General features: G+C 43.8%; 2 protein-coding genes across 2 annotated transcripts; both read right to left on the bottom strand.

Annotated features, from left to right (window-relative positions):
• Nucleotides 1-2,258: 2,258 nt before the first annotated feature.
• Nucleotides 2,259-8,220, bottom strand: LOC115381278 (antithrombin-III-like). Its single transcript, XM_030082564.1, is given in 9 exon segments — nt 2,259-2,533; nt 3,333-3,397; nt 3,770-3,944; nt 4,361-4,453; nt 4,455-4,580; nt 4,714-4,851; nt 5,093-5,308; nt 5,447-5,812; nt 8,170-8,220. Coding segments are annotated over 9 exon segments (1,407 nt in total). The 3' UTR covers nt 2,259-2,356.
• Nucleotides 8,221-9,459: 1,239 nt separating this feature from the next.
• stil (STIL centriolar assembly protein) lies at nt 9,460-20,173 on the bottom strand. The gene is given in 19 exon segments (XM_030082563.1): nt 9,460-10,221; nt 10,224-10,423; nt 10,521-10,795; nt 11,191-11,281; nt 11,786-11,879; nt 11,914-11,967; nt 12,452-12,551; nt 13,447-13,540; nt 14,119-14,435; nt 14,573-14,697; nt 14,770-14,869; nt 15,036-15,201; nt 15,477-15,563; nt 15,867-15,950; nt 16,022-16,263; nt 16,869-17,059; nt 17,136-17,251; nt 19,015-19,122; nt 19,816-20,173. Coding segments are annotated over 19 exon segments (2,892 nt in total). The 5' UTR covers nt 19,896-20,173; the 3' UTR covers nt 9,460-9,853.
• Nucleotides 20,174-25,458: the final 5,285 nt, after the last annotated feature.

Genomic DNA, 25,458 nt, shown 5'->3' with positions numbered 1-25,458 from the left:
GTGCCATCTGGTGGCTCAAATTGGTATTACAAGATGATTATTGCACTGCTGTTTTAAACATCTAAGTTTTTAAAAGCCTGAAACAACGTTGTGATTTACAGTTTGGAGGTTGGGATCAGTCACAGTGTCTTAAATCGGACTCCTTTTATTTCCATTTTGTTAACATGACAGAGTTCTTGTTGTTTTATTTGCGTCATTTCAAACCCCTCGGAGCGAGAAAAGGAAAAGCTGCTCTGGTTAAACAAGGGAGGAAAAGTCGGACTTGAAGGAATTCAAACCTGAACTAAACGTACATTTTCCTTAGTAAATTGTTTGTGAAATTCAAAATCTTTCTCAGCTACAGTTGAATGGAACGAGATTTAACTTTGTTTAGATTAAGTTCATTATTTGTAGTTTGTTAAAGCATCGAGGCAGCATTATTCAGTAGTTTCCAATGTCATATAACTCCTTATGAAGGGAAATAAGAGGATGGAAACTTAAAAAATTAAATAAATATATTACATTTTTTTACTGTTTCAGATCAAATTTGCTGGAACAGCATTAAACAAATTTTGCAAATATTTAAATACATGACTCATTTAAAGTGAGTGCAAGGTTGAAATAAACACCAAGAGCCTTTCTCACCATATTAACTATTCAAGTATGCAGAGATATTTTATCACTTTGTCAAACTATTGAAATCCACGACCCCGGCGTGTTTTCTGTTTGTTATTTCTTTAGATTGCTATTTTTTTTTTCCTTCCAACTTGAAAGACTGAATATACTTAAGTGACTACATAGACGCCAATGAAAACTTTAAGGAGGAGGTCATACACACCCAGCTCAGCATGGAAGCCATGCTGGACCATCAAGGTTAGATGTTGACCATATTTCTAGTTTGTTTGTCGGCCTCGTGATAAAGAATTGACACTGTCTTCAGCTAATCCGACGTTTGTGTGATGGACAGCTGGAGATCCTTTTTCCTAACTGACCCGACAGGATCATCGAGTTAATGTGAAAATCTTTCAAGACCTTATTCAGGAAGAATGTACCCATGAGGACTTTCAGGTTCTATATCCGACTTTTCCTCCAACAGTTCCTCGTTTCACCTCGTTTCCTCTTGTGTCTTCATACTGTGAAAAAAGGTAAACCTCATCATCATCATCATCATCATCATCATCCTCTTCATGCTCTGCTCTTTATTGTGTCTTTGAGTTGGTCCAATCTTGGATCAACAACAAAATGCCAAACTTTGAGTCCTTTCTTGTTTAGTAACTTTTTCTTTTGAACTGGGTGAGTTTGATGTTTGGTTGACCACGACATGCCTGACTACAAATCAAATCATTGAGATATATTCACCGAATGAGATTACTCTTTACTGTTGATTCCTCAAAGTATATCCTAATATATCGAAACGGACAATGAGTCAAAGAAAAAAACATTTAGAAAACTTTTAATACTGTACATGTTTGTTTTTTTTTAAGAGGGGTACTTATGGAGGTCTGTAGTCGACGAACCTGAGAGGTTTTTATGTGAAAATTTATGTTGCATGTCTCTGTTGTTGGTGGAGGGGCGGGGCCTACAGAAGGGGGCGGGGTCTTTTGGGGAGAGGGGCGGGTGCCTGGAGGGAATGAGGCCAAAGGTCGATTAGTTTTAGGAAAAATGTGAAGAAGCTTCTTTCACTATGACCACTAGATCACTGACAGGTCGCATCTCCTTCAGAGGAAATAAAGCACTTTAAGTGTCCAACAGCAGCGAGTCGCTCTTTTTTTCTTTTACCTACGTTTGGTTTCACTACGAGAACTTTTGCCACTTTTGTACTAAATTATAATTTCCATTCATTTATATGGTGTTTTCTCTTCTCATTATAGTGTGACTGAAAATATGTCAGTGCTATTTGTGGAAGTAATAACCAGTGTCACATACATTTTGAAGTAATCTAATGTCATAAATCAGAAATGAACATTTTGTTGTCTTTGGCTTCAACAACTGAGAAAACTTAGTGATTCGTGGAAGAAACAAACAACAGTGTTTTAACATCCCAGATCAGGTAATCGCGGTGGATTCAAAACTAAAATGTTTTTAAAAAAACAAAATTGCACAGAGATTCGTTCAACCTGACGCTAACGTCTCAAAAGTAATTGTGGATTTCTACACATGATCTATTTAAAGTTTTCATAGCCGCTGAAGCCAGATTTGAGTCGCCACAGATTTTATTCAACCATCCAGAAGAAGAAAACTTGAGCGGCAGGAAAAGTGCAGGATTGTTTGTTTGTCACGTTTTTATGTCACATGGTTTGCAAAGGTCATCAAACAGACTGTAGATTTCTGGGTTTTTTTTTTTTAAAGCTCTAAGTAAGAGCGAGAGGCAGTTTTCTTATTGGCCGCAGGGGTCGGCCACGCGGCCGACGAACAGCAGCGTGTTGATGGTGGCCTCTCTGATGAGCAGCAGGAACGGCCGGTTGGCCACGAACACCTCGCGGTTCAGGTTGATGGAGCGTCCGATGACGACGACGGAGGTGGCGGCCGCCGCCTCGCTGCCCTCCTCATTCACCTGACGATCAGAAAACAGGTTTTTACTCCCGAGAGAACGGCCGTGTTATATTCACAAAGCCAGCCTGGAAAAAGTCCAACTAAAGGTTTTATAAGGGTTTAGAAGTTAAGTTTCAAAAACATATACATAGATTTATCATCACCTTAGAAATCCTAAAACGAACAAATCTATTTAAAACATTATTTAAAATATGAAAGATCAAACAGCATTGTGTTGAAATGTATATAAATGAACTAAAGCTTATTAAGTAGAGAAAATTCAAAAAATGTTTTACTAAAATTAATGTTTGCATTTGATAATCAAAGTATAATATCAAAAATGTTTAAAAAAAAATCTTAAAATGCTTGCTGAAGCTATTTACTGACCTGCAAAATGCATAAGGAAAGTTTTCTGACTGCATGAAACATATCCGCAAGGTAAAACATCTCTCCCTATGCAACTGATTCAATGCAGTAATGCAGCCCAACAGAATGAACATAATTCATCTAAAAATGCTCCGAAGGTACCAAAAATTTGTACAAAATTTGAGAACACTACAAAAACAATTAAAAGAAAACCTTGCAAAAATGTGCCAGATATAAAGACAATGTATTAATAAGCCCAAGAAACTTTTAATTTTTAGAATAAAAATTATTAAATAATAATAGAAATATAAATAAAACATCTGTCAGAATTACAGATACTTAAAGAAACAAAATGTTGATGGTTAAAGAAATCTGAAATTGGGGCGTTTATTGTTTATGTCCATAAATTTTAAAGCTGGGTTTGAAACAGCTGTGAGAGACTTGAGCAGACTGACCTCCAGGAAAGCTTTGTGGAAAGCATCAGAGATGTAAATGCCGTCACTGCCGTCCTCCAACATCCCTGAAACACAGCAGTACACGTTTATTCCTCAGTTCATCTATTCAAGACCACATGGTTCAGGAGCTGCGAAACCAACTCAGTCCTCACTCTAAACGTCAGCTCAAGATGCAGTATTCAAAAGCACAAGGTTAATGTCCTAAAACAGGACCGTTAACGAAAAGGTTGGTAATATTTTATCGAAAAAAATGTCTCATCCGTATCTATACAGGGAAAAAAGAAGTGTAAAAACAATGAGAAACAGATTTTACTGTCTTTCTCACAAGGTTTGAACGTAAAATAATAATGTTGGTATGTGCTCTGAGTACAAGGGGACGAGTCTGAGCGTGTGTGTGTGTGTGTGTGTGTGTGTGTGTGTGTGTGTGTGTGTGTCACCTGGCAGGCTGGCTCGGTCAGCGTTGAAGAGGTCTCTGAGTCCCATGGACTGAAGCTTCTCCTTCAGACTGAAACTGTCCTCCACCCTGAAACGAGGAAGCTGCACCGACACCGTCGTCTCCTTCATCTGGTCCAACCAGGAGCTCAGCTTCCCCAGGTCCAGCATCTCCTCCACCTACACACACACACACACACACACACACACACACACACACACAATACAATACAATACAATACACTTGTTAGTCACCAACAACAAAACATCATTTATTTCTTTTTTTTTTTTAATGTTCCTTTGACACATTCATGTTTTTCTGCTGTTTCGGATTATTGTGAAGTCTCTATTGTCATTGGATTGTTGCTGTTTTTTGCTGTGTTGTGTTGTGTTTTTGTGTGTTGTCATACTATTTCATTGTAGATATTTTCGGTTTTTGTCGTCTTTCTCAGTTTCCAAATCATTAAGTTCTGTCATACTGTATGTCGTTGCGGTAGTTTCTGATTGTTCTGGCTTTGGGTATCTTTTGTGTGTTTTGTGTTTGTGGTCATGTGTTGTTGTAACGTACTGTTTTCCAGGTGTTTTGTTGGGCTCACCTTGCTGAGGGGCGTGTCTTTGCTGGGCAGGATCATCACCATGGTGATGTCGTCGCCGCTGTACGGCATCTCCAGGAGCTGCACCTGGTCGTCGTGGGAAGTGTCGGTACCTGAAGCGCGCCTCCTGGTACATCATGGGAACCGCACAGCTGCGGCTGGGGCTGACGTGGAAGTCCGCCACGACGCCGTTGTCTTTGTCGAATTTGTTCTTCCATTGACCCTGAAGCGCACAAACCCGTCTCAGCAGAAAATACCGGCAGATTTTTCATCGTAATAAATGAAACATGGGGTCAGGGCTGTCTTCCGCCCTTATTTACTGTCCCCTCGATGTGAACTTTAGATTGCGCGGCTACCTTGAAGTAAATGGTGTTGACCAGGACCAGCACGGTGGTGGAGTCCAGCACGCCGGCCGGCAGCGTCTCCTGGATCCTGTTTTCTGTCTTGTTGGCGATCCAGTCGTTGATGGTGACGCGGGACTCCTCCGCATGTTCCTACAGCAGCGAGACGACTCTTTTCACCAAACCGGGAAGATTTTACTCTTAAACAATAGATTGGGGCGCTTCCACCAAACTAAGACCAGATGGATCCAATCAGAACCGAGGAGCTGTGATATGCAGTACTTTCCTTCTTATTGACAGAATATACTTCTGAGATCCGTCTATTAATTCACCCATTCATCCATTTACCTAAATGAATTCTACATTTTGGTTTAAAGTGGGACTTTGTGGTCACCTTGAAGTCGAGAGGTTGCAGTCTGGTGCCGTAAACCGTCTCGCTGATGTTCTGGTACGTCTCGTTGAAGGCGAGCGACTTCTCCCCGAACAGACGGTTGGCAGAGATGAGCTCGGTGGTCTCGTCCTTCTTCCTGTACAAGCGGCAGTTCAGCTTGGCGAAGAAGAAGTGGACCTGATCGGACGTTTTCTCCTTGATGGTGTCGAACTCAAACACCTGCAGACGGAAACAGATTGAACCCAAATCAAACGATTGCCTTGTTGTTTCAACCCAAATGGAATCTTAAATATCACACGACGGCTTGAAAACCCATCAATCACTGAGTGACTCGGTCCGCTCGTTCAGTCATCTCACCTTCATGATCTGCTCCAGCGTGTCATCGCACGCGCCCAGTTTGGTCATGGCGAACGCTGTGGACACGCTGAGGGGCGACATGAAGATGTTGGCGTCGGGCGTCTTGCTGAGTGCCAGCTGTTTGTACAGCGACAGAGCGAAGCGCCCGTTCGCCTTGGACAGCTCCCATACTCGAGGGTTTGTGGACTCGGGGATGGATTCGGGCTCCGAAGCTGGACTGTCCGTGGGATCGGTGTCAGGACTTCGGTAAATGCAGCGCGGCTCCAGAGAGAGGTCCTTTGGCTTTGCGTTGCAGATATCCGGGCGGAAGCCGAGACAGACCACTGGCAGGAAGGCCAGGGATAAGAGCCAATCAGCAGCCTCATTCTGGACAGAGGACCGATTGCAGGTGAGATACAAAAATTTAGAAGCAAACAACAATAGCTAGACAAAAAACAGAGAAATGCTTATTCAGCCAATCACTGAGTCACTCTCTTCTTCATTAACATACTTATATTTCACTGAGTCATTGAATAATTTGCTCGTTCAGTCACTTGCTTGCTCATTAATTATATGAGTTGGTTCAGTCGCTTGTTCACTCTCTGAGTCACTCACTTGTTCAGTCACTACTTGCCTACTCTTTTACTTGTTCATTCACTCACTGATTGAGTCAATCGCTTGCTCACTCATCACTTGTTCACCCACTCATTCGCTTGGTCACTCGCTCTGTTGTTCACTCACTCACTCTCTTGGTCACTCACTCCCTTGTTCACTCACTCACTCACAAATTATGACAAAATGGCTTTGAAGAGAAACAAAAAAAATGTTAAAATGTGCAGTGAAATTACAAAGAGTGTAGTAAACTGTAGTGATGGAATGAATGCATTCAAAAAGATGCATATATTCACAATAAGTAAGCAATTAACACATTTAAAAAAAGATACAATACAGCTTCAGAATCACACAAAAATCCACAAAATTTGGAGAAAAGCCCACCATGACACAAATTAGACAAAACCATGCAAATACATATTTTAAATGAAAGAAAAAAAGACACTAAATAAAGAGAAAAGGGGAAAAAATGTTTGCAAGCCATATAGAGTAATTACAGGGACACAAAATTACTTCAAAAGGATGGAAATCATAAGCATTATAAAATAAAATTACAGCAAACACAAAACGGCTGCAAAAAACAGCAAGTTAGCATTAAATGATTTTCAAATGGATGCATAAAGATTGTAAAACAGATTTCCATTTAAAGCAAACTAAGGAACCGTAAAGTGACTAGAAATGGAAATTAAAACTACAAAGTTAGGCACAAAGTGACGTTGGAGGACAACAAAGGAACATAAAATACTTGTGGTCAAAAACAATTCAGCTTTACAAGACAGAATCATCACAAGACACAAGACACTTTAAAAAGATATAAAACTGCTTATCCATGTGATAACACAACCACAAAACATACACAAAAAACAACATGAGCACTAAAAAAACTTTTCAGAAAACCTTCACAGAAAACTAAAACAACAAAAACCGAAAATAAAGGGACAAACTCAGTAAGTTTGCACTCAAACTAAACGATGACAGAGAAACATACAAAAAGCTGTAAAAGACTAAAACAAACAGAAGCCACACAAAAAACTGATACAACAAGCTTTATAACAACATTTGCAAAACACCCCGAGGAAATGATCACAAAAAGAACAACGACAGACAAAATATCTTCCAAGCTGCAACCAACTAAGATAAGGAAATAACAAACAAATCCAGAAATAATACTGTCATTTTAAAATCTTCAGATTAAGAATTACTTCAAGAGGATGAAAAGAAAGGGAGATGACAACAAAAAGATTGATCAAACATCAAAATACTCTGAAGAAAAAGATGATCTCAGCAAAAGACAGAAAAGTTTAATGTGTGACAGTATCATTTTAACTCTCATCTTTTCCACTGAGAGATTTTTTTTTCTGGTAATATAAGATTTTCTCCTCCTGCACGGCTCTTATTATTCAGAGTTTCACCGTGAATTAAAACAAAAATGTCAAACTATCATGGAAGCGGCGTCCGTTACCTGACGAGCGGGAGCGACGAGCGTTCAGACGGAGCGACCAGTCTGGTTTGACGTGAGGTCACTGGCCCGCAGAGCACAGGAACAACGGCACGACCTTTGAGACTTCGATCTGCTCGTCAACACTGTGAGTCACATTCTGATACCAAGAAACATCTGGACCTAAACAGGAATACCATCTGGACTTGGACCAGCTTCCATTAGCAGTACAAACATCTGGACCTGCACCAGCTGCTTTTAGTAGGACCAACTGCTGGTCTAGGTCTGCAGTTAGCAGCAACATCTGGATTTAGAGCAGTCCCTATCAGCAGGACCAACACAGGGACCTTGACAGTCTGCAGTAAAGAGGAGTCACATTCAGCAAAAGACCAGCTCATAAAATAGGACCATCATCTGGACTTGGACCAGTTCCCATTAGGAGGACCATCATCTGGACTTAGACAACCAACATCTTTATTTTTATATTGTTGTTGAGATGAACCACCTTGTTTTCGAGGGGGTCCTGAAATCCACAAAGGATTCTGGACTGGACTTGTACCAGTTGCCATTAGTAAGCCCAGCATCTGGACTTGGAACAGCTGCTTCCAATGGTACAAACAGCTGGGCTTGGACCAGCTGCCATTAGAACCAACACTTGACCTTGGACCAGTTGCCTTTAGTGCCACCATCTGACCTTGAACCAGGTTCCATTAGGACCAACACCTGGCCTTGACCCAGGTGCCATTAAGACTCACAACTGACATTGGACCAGTTGCCATTAGGGCAACGACTGTCCTTGGACCAGCTGTTATTAGGATCAACAGGTTTCCTTGGATCAGGTGTTGTTAGGGCCACAACTGACCTTGGACCAGCTGCTGTGAACAGGATCGACATCTGGACTTGGATATAACCGCTTGAACAGATCTACTGATGAGCAGGAAGAGAAATAACTGCTTTTGAATGAAAATTCATGGAAGGTTTTTCATTTTTTATGCATATCTCTATTGGATATCAATTAAAATCTGAAATATAAATAAGATTTTTAACTTGCCATTTTTTATTGAATGCATTTACTTTGTTTTTTTTAGGCTCATATTTTATGCGTTACTTTTGCATTTTCAAAGATTGTAATGAATTAAGGAATAATCCACACAATGTTCAGTGTTCAGAATTTAGAAGTAAAAGAGATGATTATTTTCTGCTGACATTCCTGTGGTTTTGAATTTGATACTAACTAAACACCAAACTCACTTGTTTTGTTCTTTGGCACATGAAACTATTTCGCGTCAACATTTAATTTCATTGTGAGCATTACCTACCATCTAGTGGTCATAAGAGGACAGCGCAACTAATGAGAGAAAGCTTAAAGGATAAGTTCGATTTAAACTGTTTTCATATTGTTTATAGAACAAAGTAGAACAACATGCTCACCCAGAAGGGTTTTCTGATCCAATAAGTGCTTTGGGAGAAATTTAGATCCAAAGTCGAGCTGCAGACCTCCGTAGACTGTTAGCCAATGGGGCATGTGTGGCGCTGGCTCCCAAACGGCCTTAATCGTCCAAAAACTCATTAGTTTCACCAATATATCCTCAGTCCGCTCACGCCACTCCTGCACCACAGCCCGGTGTCGCAAATACATGCTGCTGCGGTTTTACAGATCTCTGAAGTGAATACGGTGATTTGGATGTAAACTGAAGTACATTCACCAAGAGACACAGTAGGTGGCGCTGTGCACCTAAGTTGTTGGTCGCCACCCGCTCCAAAGAAGATCTCTGAACTGCAAACATCTTCTCTCCCACCAGAAACTTCAAACATGTTATAATTTTTAAGGGAAATTTTATTTAGGAAATCATAAATATATTTAAAAAAAAGTGCAAAAGACATTCCACATGAAAGCAGAGTCAAAATGTTTCACAAACACAGTCAAAACTCTGAGAGCAGCTGAAAAAAATACAAAAAAACAAAAAACAAAAAAAACCCCACACTATTTACAATTCAAAGCATTTTGCAGTTTCAGGAATTCCAAGTTGGACCATAAAGAGCAGAACCTGGTTTCTCTTTGAGAACTCCTCCACCACACCAGACTTCACTCAGAAAACAGTGGATTTAAATTTAAAGGGAAGCTCTGTTAGAACAAAGATGTCTGCGTTTTGGTGAAGTGGCGTTAGATCAGGTCAGTGCCTATAAAAAGAGTCCGTTTAAAATGTATACATTTCTAGAAGTCCTTCATGAGACTTGGGATCATTTAAGACGTCAGGAGAGCGATCAGAGCAGTCAGTCAGTCAGCTTCATGCGTTCTGGAGTCGGTGCAGAATTAGCTGATTCATGACGCTGTGTGTTCACTCCAGGAAGTGGTTCTGGGTCTGGTTCTCCTGGTCTCAGAACAGTTTGGGGAGCTGTCGGAGGCGGCTCAGGTCCAGGATGTTTCCCACCGACCCCTCCGTCTCGTGGCTGCTCGTCCTGATCAAAGTGGGACGCCTGCCAGACCGGTTCTCCTTGTTGGCGCCGGCTAGCAGCTGCATTTTGGGCCGCAGCTCGCGGATCAGCTGACTCTGTGGGGGGAGTTTCACGTTCATGGTGTCGGTGAGCGGCTGGCGGGTCGACGCCTCCTGACCTCCGACCTCCTCCTTCTCCTTCTCGTCCTCACTGCAATCGTCATCCTCCTCCTCCTCCTCTTCAATCAGACCGTACCTCCTCATGTACTTCCTGGTGGCCAGAGACATGTTGCTAGGCGACAACAGGGAGTCACCGGATTGGGGGGGCCGTGCAGGTGGGCGGGGCCTCCTACAGACAGCTTGCTGAGCTGGGAGTCGCTCAGGTAGCGCAGAGCGATTGCGTTGGCCTCCAGGCTCAGGTCCACGCTGCCGCCAGATAAGACGACGCTCGCCGTGGGTTTGGACACGCTCAGCCGGGACACGGCTGCCGCCGGGTCGATGCTCGCCAGCGTGCTGGTCACAGAAAACACAAAGGGGAAACAGTTCTACATCGAGGGTCTGCCACCTTTTCCTGCGAGTCATTCTGGGTGGCGGCGGGTCGGGTCCCTACCTGGCGCTCTCCACAGCTTTGGCTCGGCTGCGGTCGGACTCGGTCAGGTCTTCCTGGTTCACCTGGACTCCGAGCTGCTGCAGCTGATTCAGCGTGGCGCTGACCACCGGGTCTCCCGCTGGACTCCGCCGCTGCTTCCTCCTGGTTGCAGACGCGGAGGACTGGGAGGAGGAGGAGGAGGAGGAGTGGGAGGCGTCGGAGGCTGCAGACAGGCTGGTCCTCCGGGGCTCCTCCTGCTGGTTCTCCGACTCCTGCAGACGGCTGGTGAGCTGCGTCTGACGACAGACGGGAAAAGACGATCCGTGCACTGAAGGACCAGCACAGCTTCAACACACGCTGTTCTGTCTCTCTCAACACCTCTACACGACATTTAAAGCACACTGCAACAACAACCACTTAAATTTGACATTTAATTAAACTAAAACGTTTCATTTCTGTTCACACACTTGTTCTCACCACGCGGCTTCAGCACACGTTAAAAAGACAGAAAGTTAGTATTTTTTGGTTCATCTGAAAGGTTTTCCTGAAATGTAAATATTTTGTTGGTGGTTGATTGTCTTAAGTAACCAGTGAAGTTCTGTAATTGTGTCCGTTCAAAAAATTGGCCCTAGAATTCCTAGACAGAATATTTGCGTATATCACTACAGTAACTATCTCCGTCCGCTGTTACCATGAGGTTTTGGTAGAAGCTCTGCTGTTGGTCTGCAGGTTGGTACATGCTGACACTTTCCCCCAGGACGGGACTCTGCAGGCCGCTGAGGCTGAAATACAAACGCATCAGGAGCATGACGACTAAAAAAAACTTTTTCCAGTCTTGAACAAAGATAATGAAGATTATTGCCGCACACTTAATTAACATTTGTGTTTTAAGAAGCAGCTTCATCATCAGGCCAATCTTGTTTGAGTATAATTTCTAAAAGTCATTACTTGCTTTTGACAGAACAACATAAGTTAATCACAAAGAAAAACAAACTTCCAAATTAGGAACAGTGAAATGTTCAGGACATGAAAAATACTGTAAAAAAATCCATTAAAATGATTTTCTTTTCAACAAATTAAATAATTTGCAAGGCAGTGCGTAGATGTAAGTTCAGCCTCATATATATATATATATATATATATATATATATATATATATATATATATATATATATATATATATATATATATATATATATATATATATATATATATACACATAAAGCATTTTCAGGACAGAATCAAAGAAGAAACACCTGCTCTGTTCATAAAACACTGGATCTCACCTGTGAGGGTCAGAGGTCGACTGAGGAGTCACCTGATCTGCAACAACGTCTTCAGCTCCGCCCACTGACCGGTCCAAGGGGGCGAGGCGGGAGGCTTAGGTGAGGAAAGCGGAGGAGGAGGAGGGCGCGCATATCCTGATGGGGGACGTTTGGCACTGGATTTCCCCAGAAGAGACTGGCACCTGAACGCAACACGGACAAGTAAACACGTAAACAAGGAGCTATGTGAACGCAGTGAGAAATGTAAACAAGCCAAGAGGTAAACAACAACTTGAGAGGAGTCAACAACGGAGAGCGAGGGACGTAAACAGAGCCAGTGACGAACACGACGGAGGGTAGACTGTAAACAACACAGCAAAGAATTGTAAACAACATCACAAAAGACGTAAGCAACAGACGGCACTGAAAACAAAAGAATGGGAACAGACCCAGTGGTCTGTGACAGCGAATAACTCGGTTCTGTATATAAACAACACAGATATGTAAACAACACTCATATCCACAAACACGGACACATAACAACAGTGTGAGATTCATAAACAACAAGGATAGGTATGTAAACAACAAAGCCAGATACATAAACAAGACAGCGAGAGATGTGAACGGGGTGATAAATGAAAACGACATGGACGTCGTCCGCGGTGTGATGTGGGGCTGTCCTCTCACCCGTCTCCACGGCGATGCTGGTCGTGCTCTTCGACGTCTGACTGTCGGCTTGCTGGCCCGACGACTGAAGCTTCTTCTGGGTCTCCAGAAGCATCTGAACCTGCAGAGGAGGAGACTCGTGAATGGTAAACCGAGCATCTTAAGGGTTAGAGACCGCCCTCACGCCGTTTTCACTGGCAGAGTGAAAATGCTGCCAGAAGTGCTTCATGTCAGCCATGAAATGAACGCCACGAAAGCAAGTTCTGGCGTCAGAAATCGATGCAAAATGAAAGAAAAACGTCACTGAAAGTAGATGACGTTTGGATGAGCGACCTGATAAATACTGCTTCACTTAGAAAACGGTAGAATATTGACGGAGATGATTCAAGAATTCATCTAACCTCACTTCATATGAGAGCCAAACTGAAAAGATAAATTCGCAAATTTAGGCCCTAGTCCCGAATCTGCCCAGGATGTCTCATCATAGACATCTAGGAATTCTGCAATCCTCTCCTGTGTTTTTCCATCCTTGAAAGTCCACGTTTACTCTTGTCACATTCCCACCAGTCAAAACCTTGTACGTGAGCAGGTTTGCTTCTGCTGAGGCGAGTCGCCACGGATCTCTCATCTTTAGTTTCCAGTCACAGCTGCGCATCTCCAGGTATTTCACTGGCTTTTGTTTACTACGTATCTCCGTGTGAACTCATTCATGGCTCTGATGCCTTCAGTGAGAATCTCAAAACAAACACACGTGTGCAGTGATTCTGTTCAGTAAGACTTTCACATTAAATGCTACTTTTTTTTTTTTTTAATACAGCCTTCTAAAGTGTCCAGGGGTGTTAAACCGTGGGCAGGGAGGTACATGGCTTGGTTACAAAATAGAAATTCTAAAAAGCTGGAAATATGTAACTTCATATTCTGTGTTTTAATTGTTGTTTTTCTGCTTATTTCTAAAAAAAAAAATAACAAATGAAAACAAAAACAGCCCTCGGATGGCCTTAATCTGCTGTACCTACCTGAGCCTGCAGGAGGCGCAGCTGGCGGTCCTGGTGAAGGAGGAGCAGGTAGGCGTCTGACGCCATGGCTCCTCCAAGGTGCGTGATCACAGCACTTTTTTTTCACCGCAGGGGGGGCGGGGTAGCCAGGGGGAGTCACGGGACCGGCTACGTCTCCCAGGCCGGGCGGGTGAGGAGACGGGGAGTCGGTTATAGCGGGGGAGGGGGGCGGAGGGGGGAGGGAGAGCTCTGCAGGGGCAGGGTGACGGAGAGAGACCGTGGGGCGGGGGAGGGCTGTGAATCAAGAAAGGAGCAACTAGCTGCTGGGAGGGGGCAGAGGAGGAGGAGGAGTGAGATGATTGCTCCCAGGAGAAGCAGAAGTCTGGTGAAGGAAGGAGGGGAGGGGAGGAGCAGGTGAGGTCAGCAGGAGAAGACCTGTGATGGGACGAAGGAGGAGGAGGATGATGATGGGAGACAGCAGGATCAGCAACGTAGAGGATAGACGGTAGAGGAGAAACTGAAAGGAGCCGAGGCAGGAGGAGGAGACTGGTGGCGTGAGGAGAGAGGAGGTGGAGGAGCCGTGTGAAGATCTGGAGGAGGAGGAGGAGGAGGAGGAGTCTGGTAATGTAAGGAAGGCTTGGGAGGAGAGACATTCTGTGAGGCAGGAGGAGGAGCAGCAGGTGGAGGGTGGACTGAGGAGGAGCAGGGTGCTGGAGGAGGGGCTGCGGGGACGGAGCGATGGAGCTGCAGGTGTGGGAGCAGCAGCAGCTGCAGGGCTGCTGCAGGTTGGAGTTCGGAGTGCTGTGGAGGTGCTGTGGAGGCCTGGGAGCATGTGAAGTGGTGGAGGTCGCTCCCGATGGAGGAGCAGTCTTCCTCACATCGCCTGTGGGAGGCGGAGGAGGTGAAGGAGGTAGAGGAGGTCTGTGGGCGGAGCTGGGCTGGACGCTGGTGGAGAAGCTGCTGTCAATCAGCAAGGAGAGTTCAGGGACGGAGGGCTGAACCCTGCGAGTCTGAAAGGACAAAAAACAAACATGACTGGAGGAGGAGGAGGAGGAGGAGGAGGAGGAGGAGGAGGGACAAACAGCCACAGCCAGCGCTGAGTGGCACCGTGGGGTTTCTAACGTCGACTAACACGATGTGGACGGACCTGCTGAGCCGGAGGGTGAGGACTCGGGGACGGACGGGGAGACAGGTCTTCGTCCTCCACTCCAGAGTCCTGGTCGCTGATGGAGGGCCCAGAGGCAGCGGCAGCGGCGCTGCAGACAGAGACCGCTCACACTGACACACAACAGTTTTGCTGCTTCGCCAACACTGTTAGTGCACCGCACCGTATTCTGTCTGTACTGCTGAAGGACAGCCGAGCGTCTCTGAAGACCTCCGTCTGTCTGCCCTGACTCTCTGAGCCCAGCTCGCACTGCAGAGTCTGACCGTCCACCGGCGCCACCTGCTGAACACACACAGCTCCAGCAACACACTCAGACATAACACACAGGAGGAGGAGGAGGAGGAGGAGGAGGAGGAGGAGGAGGAGGAAGAGGAAGAGGAAGAAGAGGAGGAGGAGGAGGAGGAAGAGGAAGAGGAAGAAGAGGAGGAGGAGGAGGCGGGCTCACCTGGTACAGCGTGATGAACTGGGATGCACTCAGTAGCTGGTAGTCCAGCTGTAGGCCCGGTCCTGGTCCTGGTCCAGGTCCGGGTCCTCGACACTGGAAGAACTGAGGAACTCGGTGAGTGGAGCCGAAGATGACGAGCAGAAAGAAACCGCTTTCCGAAAACACCCTGAAACAGGACAAAGAGACAGGAGCTGGCTTGAAGCTGTTTGACGAGATCTCAGCTCCGACGAAGCGCTTCAGTCTCAAAAACCGAACAGTTACAGTTTAGAACAGCAGCTGCTGAAGTGACACATTACCGACTCCACTGCTTTTACCAATCACATTAAACAGCAGCAAAAGATTTCTGACTGGTAAAATTGACAAATTGAGCTTCTGTTTCTAAGAGCGGATAGCTGGTAGTTTGTGTTCCAGCTGAAATCCAGTTGATCAGTGAGCTCCCACCTGTCCTGCAGCGAGGCGCTGAAGAGGAACCTGAGACACCAGGCCCACACCACGGGGCTGTAGACGTGTGTCACTCCACTCAGCCAGCTGCAAAACACACAAACAGCAGGACTGAGACCGAGTCGGACCTGTGAAAGCACTGGAGCTTCATCCATTCCCTGGTTTTTACTGGCTTAATTCAGTTTCTGGTTGGTTTCAGTTGATTCCTAATTTGTTTTATGGTTCCGGACTTGTTTAAAGTGGTGTCTGACTGGTTCTCCGCCTGAATTAAACGGGTTTCAAGCCATTTCAAACACACTTCTCGTTGCTTTCTTCTTCATTTCATTGTTCAATACTTATTTATCCTACACAAGCATGTAGCTGTATGTCCACGGAGTGACCGATACTCACAGTCCGACCAGTGGCAGGCTGGAGGCTTTGGGGTCTGACTCCAGCACCAACAGCAGCTTCCGGCTCTGATCCATGGTCAGAAAGCTGAAACATTGACACGGCAGTGAGTAACACGACACGCACTGAGGCGGCGGCTCGCACCACGACCTCCTCACCCTCTCTGCCAGCCGGCGGCGTGATGCCGGCCGATGCTGGTCAGACTCCTCAGCAGGGCGGTGGGGATGATGGGAACGGCTCGGACCGACTGCACATCCACGCCAACCGACGGGCACACCGCCGACCAGCGGAGGCTGAACCCCATGGCATCGAGTCGCTGGGAGCAGGACACCTGACCTTTGACCTTCACCAGCTGACACAGGTCCAGAGTTTGTCTGCTGCACAGAAACTGCTGCAATGCCTGAAGCACAGAGACATGAGGCGTCATTTCACATCCTATAGCTTTAATTTCTAAAATGACCATTTTGGGGGGGGGGGGGGGGGGGGGGGGGGGGGGGGAACAAAAAACCTGAAGCCAGTGTAAACACCACATAACATTACAGTTATTCCATTATTCCACGCAGAGCGACTCATTCTGCGAAACATCAGCAGCTGGTGGTGACAGCAGCGACAGGTTGCCATGGCAACAAAGATGATTGGACGTTAGGAGGCGAAGCTGCTTTAATAATCTGATTACTCAATGAGGATTACGTGAACAAATGATGATCCGACTTTCCCCAGACGTACTGAAGTTTATCCCAATGCCAAAAGTTTGGCATGTACCAGTTTCAAATCTTAAGAATTTCTCTTTTTTTTGATGATTAAATACGAGGGAGCAAAAAACAACAATAAAAAAAAATAACATTTCAGTGCGTGTTTCGATGTCTTTTTAGCATTTGCAACACTTTAAAAGGATTAAAATGAGGACTGCTCATTTCAAGTTGTTATCACATTTGTAGAGACATCTTTGAAAAGTTACTCGCTAAGAGAGTCTAGTTTTATTCCTGGTTCAGCTGTGAAACTCGCCTTGAAGCAGTGATGCAGTTCAGCCTCCGACTGGACGACGGCGTCTTCGGGCTTCGCCTCGCTCTGAAAGGAGAACCAGCAGGGGACCAGAACGTCTCCGGGCAGCAGCGCAGAGGGAACCCGGACCGAGGATCCAGCCTGGTCCCGACCCGGGTCGAAGCGGTCCAGGGTGAGGGTGATGCCCTCCTCATCTGGAGCACAGACACAGTTGAGGTGAAACGCTCCGGAGCAACAGGGGAGCGGAATCTGTCGGAGGTGAACTCTGACCTGAGTTGACTGACACGGAGCCCAAGAAGAAGCAGAGGACTCGGGGCTTGTTGCTGTGGCGGGCGTGACGCTGCGCCAGACGCAGGGCTTTCTCAGACAGCACCAACTGGGGGCCCCTGCACAAACAAACATCTTCTTGTAAACAACAACAATAAAGGCATCCTGCAGACACACCCAACAATCTGTGTCAGCGATATATAACGCCACTACCAACGAACAGTGAAAACTTCTGAGTTTAATCGCAGGGTGTTCAGCACTACAGTGGTTACCTGATGGAGGTTTGTTGCCATGGAAACACATGTTATAGCCCCTAACCCGCTTGCTGTAATCACACCATTTTACATATTGACACTATTTTGGCCAGCGTTGTTTTTGTTTACATCTATGTGGCCTCATGCGTATTTTGTTAATATAATGGTCTACTCTGGGGTGGCCTGTCTGATCTCTCACTGCCTGTGATCAACCGTGTGCAACGAACAGCTTCCTCTAGAGAAAGAGCACACACAGAGATGGGAAAACCCTGAGTTAATTTACAGAGAAGATAGCCAGCTTTATAGTACTGCTGATGTCCAGTTATGTAAAGCCACATATCAGTGGATATCTCAGGCACATTAATGGCACAAGCTTCTAAAGACAGAGAAACACCAACATCAATCACAGCATGAACAATGGTTTGAAATCCAGTCTGTCTCCTTCATGTTTGGTCTAGATGACAAGTAAAGTAGATTATTTTATTATAACGCTGAGCATCAGCAGCCACTTGCCTCGATAAGCCTGTACCAATTTCCCCAGTGAACACAGAAGCTCCAATTCTGGCTGCAGATGCCAGTGCAGTGAATACTCAGTCTGGCTTAATGGACTGGCTCTGTGCAAAACTCTTGGCTGTCAGGTGATCAATATTTAGTCCAATATTGGAACAAGAACAATATGAAAGAAATGTTGTCATTTTTCCATTTTTGTTTCAGAAAACTTATACTTGCAAATTAAATGCTTTGATAAAAACTGCCTTATAGGGGATTTTTTTAATCATTTGCACACACATACAAAGAGCAGCATCATGTAATTTTTTAAACTCGGTTTTGTTGTCAATCTTTATATCAGCCCAGTCAACGTCCGGTGTGAGTAAGAAATGTGTCTCCTGCTGCTCCAGATGAGGGTGTAATAAATGGTAGTAATGGTACACTTAAAATAAGCGCCAATAGACTCAAGAGTGAGAAATATAAACGGCACTCTATCCAAAATTGGCCATTATGATTCTTTTTGATCTACAGTCTGCTTGGCGACTACAACAGTGAGTATGCATACGGAGTACTAATGTGCTTTATAAAAGTTGTATTTTCAGTATTTACATGGAGGCCAGGATGTTTTGAAAACATTTTACTCTGGAAACTATTCCCAAAAAACACAGTCAAGGACTCACACTGCTGTTGTTGTGTAAACTGACAACCAAAACAAAACGAAAGTTTATCGTTCCCACTTGAAAATGTTGTGTAAACTGAATAGCAGAAGGAAGGGATTCAGAGGGAGAACTTTTCTAAACCAGACCAGACAGAAACACAGCATAAACAGCTACTGAAGGTCAAAATCAGGTTAGAGTCATTTCTGGATTTCAGTTAAACTATTCTCACAAGTGTCCTCTTGACATTCTTCACAACTCTATTAAAAAACATTTAACACTAAAAGCAAACTTAGAAACACTTCAGATTATAAGGTATCATAAAAGTTTCTGCTGTGAAACCACATGAATAGATACTAACAAACCTCTGGAAGGACTCATCTCAATAATGTTCAGCAGCGTCTACACCTAAACACATTCACATATACAAGCAAACATGTAGCACAGACTCTGTGACGGCATCCAGAGTCGTCGTACGTTTACCTGTGTGAGCAGAGATGGAGGCGAAGCATCTCTCCTGCCGGGGTGCCGTCCCACAGTGCTGATCTGGATTTGGGGAAACTCAGAGGCGTGAGAGAGCTCACAGTGGATCTGCAACCAAACAACAATAATCAACTAAAAACAAAGCAAAGCAAAAACTGAATATAGTCAAATCGAGTGCTCTGTGACACAAGGTTTCTTCTCAAAAGCACAGTGTATTTATTCATTTTGCTGACATATGTTTATTCCTTTATAACTCACAAAGTCAGAATGTCATTACAGTGTTACTGTTTTGAGTGTTCATTAGAAAATACTGAATAGCTTGTTGAGCTCTTTCGTAAAACGTGTACTTTAAATATATATATCACTTCAAATAACTAACAAAAATCAACTAAAACAACACCTAAAAACAGGTCTGAGTATGAAGATATTTGATAAATCATGTGGATTTTACAGCCAGGTATAATGATGAGCCATTTTAAAAGGCACAAATTGATGTATATTCAAAACCGTCAAGAAGGGAAAACATAAGAAAAATAACCACAATGATTAATTCAATTAAAAAACAACAATAAATACAACCATTAGAGACCACAGAATATCCCGAAACAATAAAAACGATGGAAACACCCAAACAACAAATGCCAACTCATCTAAAAGACATTAGGAAAACATCTAAAACAAGAGAAGCAATAAAACTGGAGGATAAAGTACCCTAAACAAAAACAAACACTGCAGTGACAGCTTGAAGCCCTCCTCCGTCCACACCCAGCTTCAACTTCAGCTAATAGCCACCAAACTGACCTTCCTCTCATGTTTTCGGGGGTAAAAATCTCCTCCAGGACTCCACTCGGCAGGGCACGGAGATTCACCGGGCAGCTCATCCCTGCCGTGGTCGACGGAGAGGGGCTGTGAAACGGCCACGACGCGCAGGAATCCCCGAGGCCGCTTCAGTCACACCTGCTAACGGTAACTCGCCGCGTTAGCTTCGCGCCCGGACCGCATTAGCTCCATACATTAGCTCCAAGCACGAATCAGCCTCCGGTCTTTCTCGCTCGGAAGTGAAAGAGACTTGAAGAAAACACGTGTTTTTGGTTAATCAGCTCTGCTCTGTCGAAGTTTTAGAACTTTTAACACAATCGTCCCGCGGACAATACAGCTTCGATGGGCGCTGTTTGATTGTGGCGCTGTTTAGACCCGAGTGGCGGGGTGATTCTATCAGCCAATGGGAAGTGCCGCCACGGGAAGGCTGACCAATGGCGTGCCAGATCGCTCCCGGGGGCTCCACCTCTTCTGCTCGTGACGTCAGCGGATATAGTATGCACACTGTTTACTCATTAGCGCCTCTGGTGTTTATTTATAGAAGTACCACAGCATATTTAACACTGAAATCATGCAAACAAATGCAACAATAAGAAAAGAGAAATTATGAGGGCAATGTTGTTGATGTGAAAGGTTTTTTTATTTTTATTTTAGGAGACAGAAAAGTCACTTAAAATCAAAATAGCAACTGGACACCAACATCTACAGACAGAAAAAACAAAGACATAATATCTGCTGTCAGGTAAAACATGAATAAATAAATAAATGAATAAATAAATAAATAAATAAATAAATAAATAAATAAATAAATAAATAAATAAATAAATAAATAAATAAATAAATATTGAAGAGATACCATGACAACAAAATATACATAATACAAGACAAAATATCTACAATATCTACATAGAGACACTGTAATTGTTAATAAAAAAAAAAGTAAATAAAGAGATACCGTACAGCAAAATATATCAAATACAAGAAAAAATGTGAGTGGCTAAACTTGTTTACAAACGAATACTTGATATAGCTACAAAACATACCTTTAAAAAAAATCCAAGGGACTCAGATAAACATGGTGAAACAAAGATTCAGTTAGACATAGTCAATGTCTCTCACCCACTCCTTGATGTACTGGTGAACAAACCAGGGCACCTTGCTGTTAATGCCAAACCTTTGCATGGATATTCTGTAGTGTGTGCTGTAATACTACTGTGGAAAAATGTTTTTAATATAATGTTTGAATTTTTTTACCTTTTATTTCCAAAGTATTTCTGTATTCTTTTGTCACCTGTTCTCTTCTATTCTATGTTCCATTTGATTTTTTGTAACTGTTCACTTGCACATTTGTAATAATAATTTTGAATCAAAATTTAGTGGAAAAATGTGAGGTTAAAGCTCCATCAAATTTAATATCTAAACTTTAATCCCTTTGCAAGCCAACAATGCCAGTCAGATAAACACTACAATACTACAGAGACAACAGCAGCAGCAAAAAAAAAAAAATCAGAAGAAATATTTTTGGAGGAAATATTGTTGATTATAAACCAAAGAAGTGACCACTAAGCCCAGAATCCAACATGTGAAACATGTGTAGAGCCATAGTGGACAGTTTATGGCCAAGTTCCTGACTGCACTTGTTAGCACATGGAAATATGTTTCATTACTTGTTATTGCAAAGTGTGTGTGTGTGTGTGTGTGTGTGTGTGTGTGTGTGTGTGTGTGTGTGTGTGTGTGTGTGTGTGTGTGTGTGTGTGTGTGCGTGTGCGTGCTCTTGTGACACACAAATGAAAAGAATGATCTTTAACAAGAGAAGAGAAAACTATAATCAGACATAACCATGAAAAAATTAGGCACAAAATTCCAACAAATACTTGAGAAGACTAAACTTTTGTAGTTTTGTAATATCTTTTGACATCAAAATGTCTTTTTGTGTCCTGACCAAAAGGACAAGATCACGGATACAAGCGGATGAAATGAGCTTCCTCCGTAGGGTGGCTGGGCACTCCCTTAGAGACAGGGGGAGGAGCTCAGTCACCAGGGAGGAGCTCGGAGTAGAGCCGCTACTCCTCCTCATCGAGAGGAGCCAGCTGAGGAGGCTCTGCCATCTGTTGAGGATGCCTCCTGGACGCCTCCCTGGGGAGGTGTTCCGGGCATGTCCCACCGGGAGGAGACCCCGGGGAAGACCCAGGACACGCTGGAGAGACTGTCTCTCGGCTGGCCTGGGAACGCCCCGGGATCCTCCTGGAAGAGCTGGAGGACGTGGCTGCGGATGGAGAAGCCTGCTTAGACTGCTGCCCCTACAACCCGGTCCTGGTATAAGTGGTAGATGATGGATGGATAAAGTAACAACAACAAGATCTAAATACTACAAAAAAGAAAAAAAGAAATGGGGGTGGGGGGTATCAAACAGTTGAAACAATCAGGGTTTAAAATGTATGAGCCAGAGGCCATGTTGCTTCCTGATAGAACAGAACAGAATAGAATAGAATAGAATAGAATAGAATAGAATAGAATAGAATAGAATAGAATAGGAATACTTTATTTATCCCAGAGGGAAATTCTTGTAGTGTAGTTCACAGAAAGTAACACAGAATCAATATCAACACCACAGAATAAAGTTTAAAAAAGTAATGTACCCATAACTTCTAAATGAAAGTTTTCATTTTGCCATTGAATTGCTGTTACGACTTGCTGGTAGAAGTTGACCAGATGGCACGATCACAAAACAAAACACACACGTGTATGATTTTATAAGAGAAAGCAGGCGCTTTCCCTTTAAAACACATCTGTGTGTGTATGTGTTGAATTATTTGTGAGTGTGTGTGTGTGTGTGTGTGTGTGTGTGTGTGTATCTGGATCACCTTCCAGCACAAAGAGTCATTTCCTGCAAAGCAGCACGCAGAGGAATTATTTATCAGCGTGATACTCGACACGAGAGCACCAGCTGAAGTCCTCAGACCGACGAGGGCTGAGACACTGCTCCAGGCCTCACTATGTGTCAGCATGTTACACTCAAACATCACCTGGTCACACATGGTCACTCTTCTTTATACCTCACTTATAGTACAAGAATCATCCTGCAGTTCCCAAACTTTACACTCCCTCCCTGACTGACCACAGCATTACAGTAATCCAAACACTGATGGCCTCGGACAGTCTGACCAACAGAACAGAAGCTGTGCAGGCCTGAGTTTGCCCCCCCCTCCCCCCCCCCTCTCTCTTTCTCTCTCTCTCTCTCTCTTATTCCTGGGAAGCACTGTTTTAAAAGCTGCATGTAATAAAATTGGCTTACTTGTACTTCGATGGTGATGCTTTGCTGATTTGTGTAGTTCATGCTTCAATGTGATGGTGAGAAAAGTGATAATAGGAAATCGCAGATCTCGAACGTGGATTTTTTTCTTTTTCACAAGCTGTGGATTTTGTGGTATAGACACTACATCTGGAGGGATTCTGGGTTTCATGAAAATCTGGCGTGCAATACGTCTCCAATAAAGATACAGCAGGTCAGTGTCCTTTAAGCCATGTAACAAAACAGTTTGCTTTTGTGTTTTACTGTCAGTTTCTCTGGTTCTGGGTCTTTAAGCAGGACAGCAGTGGAAAACAGGGAGCAACAAGAGATGATGAGGTAGAGTAGTCCATTTCTTGTTATTTTCATGTTCCAAAAATGTATAAAGTGCAAGTGCCAAAAAGGTTTATTGGGTAATTAAGAAGGACCTTCAGTATCCCCAGCAGAAGAACTTCAAGCATTGTCTTCAGGTGCCTCAGATACATTCAACTCAACTGGGTAAAACCACAACAACTCCATAGGTGTAAAACACAATATTAGTTCACAAAAACTATGCTAAACTCCTCCACTACAGAAACCAATAAAATGATCTAAATAAGAACAAAGCCATCCTTACGGATAAACCAAACAAATCACCCAAATAAATAAATAAAATCCTAAACTGTATCTAAAATCTGTGCAACCACCCCCGTCTGTTCCCACTCTTGGTCCAGCCCAGAACCTTCTTAAGTGGAATTCAGTGACCAGGGAACCCTTTGGCCAGACACCACTCCTGGACACAAGAGCAGAAGGTCAGTGAAAAAAAAAAAACAAAGTAACACACTTCACCACACTCACACACAACACCTCCTCACATTCACAGCATGCACATCAACACCAAAAGAAAATCCAGTTTAAATCAACCACATATTGCACATTTCTCAGTTGTGATTTGTCATGTTTGCCACTGCAGGTCCGCTGCCATGGCCGGAGGCGACATGACCTGACCAGGCCTTCAGGCAACACCAAATGTTTCCAATAAATACATTTAAAATGACAATCATTGTGCAAAGTACTTTTTATGCGCAAGTTAGCCTCCTTGAAAGTGCTGTGTGCATTTTAAAGTGCTTGGGGTATGAGGAGAAAGTGCTCTGTGCAGTGTTACCTGTAATGAACAGCCTGTTCATTACAGGCCCCAATTGTTCTCCAACAGTTAACAGATCTAACAGCATGTGGATTGTTCTGTTCCCAGATCACTCTTGTTGTTCAAGGAGAGAGAAGCAGGTTTTTGTTACAGAAATATTATAGCTCAGCAGCTTCTTCAGCTCAAACATAACCCTGTCATCCTTTGTTATGGTTTTTCTGCAGCAGGACTGGTCTGCCTGTGTGGCACAGCCATGCCAAGCACCCCTGGTTCCTGGGGACCACTGCACTGACTGACTGAGCCCAGCATTCCCCCCATTGTGTACAGGTTTTTTGTCCCAAACTGGGTCCGGTTCTGAGACTTATTGTAGTTTTTCTGTTCATTGTTTTACAATTTTATTTGTTCTGTTCTATTACAGTTGGTTATAGCCTCAGGTTTTTGTTCCGTCAACCTTCATTTTATAATCTTATTTGATGTAACATGGACTTCAGTTTAGTTTTTTGTTTTGCTTTATTTGGTTTATTCTGAATTGTCTAGCTTCATTTCATTTAGATCAAAGATTTATCTGGGATTGGGTTATTTGGGGTAATTTTCTTATTTCTTTGCATTTCTTTTGATCTTTTGTCACCGTAGTGCAGGAGAGTGAAACTCAGATCCTAGAGGATCTGAGAAGATCCATGTTTCCAATACTTCAACAAACCTGAATCTCATATAGGTTCAGTAGAAAGCCTGATAACAGCCTCATTAGTATCAGCCGCGTAGGAGCAGGGAGACATGGAAAACAAGCAGGGTTGCGGCCCTCCAAAATCTGAGTTTGACACCTCTGCTGTAGTGCATGTGTTCCCTCCATTTTATTGACTGATGGTCTCTCCCCCCTTAAGACAGGAGCTGCCAGGCCCAAGAAGCAGTGGATGGTCAAGCCACAGTTCAACTGTCGCATGTTTACTTTTGTGATTGTAGGACTAAGTTTGCTGAATTAAAATGTTGATAGACCATTTATTAGTCGGCCTCGGTCATTTGTTCTGCTTGATGTAAAGTTTCAGTATTTTTCCAGGGACAACGCCCACTCACGGTCGGAGGCGGATGGGCGCATCCTTCTCAACATACGATCTTCGGTCGTTGGAATCTCCAGAACTGGAATCTGGAAGCCTTTGTTGTTGCGCTATTTACCCAATCAGCCAATCAGATCTCGCTGTCACCTAGGCACCGCCCA

Source organism: Salarias fasciatus, chromosome 23, assembly GCF_902148845.1.
Source record: "Salarias fasciatus chromosome 23, fSalaFa1.1, whole genome shotgun sequence".
Taxonomy (NCBI): Eukaryota; Metazoa; Chordata; class Actinopteri; order Blenniiformes; family Blenniidae; genus Salarias; species Salarias fasciatus.
The sequence above is the reverse complement of the archived record's forward strand: the minus strand, read 5'-3'. Positions and strand labels throughout refer to the sequence as shown.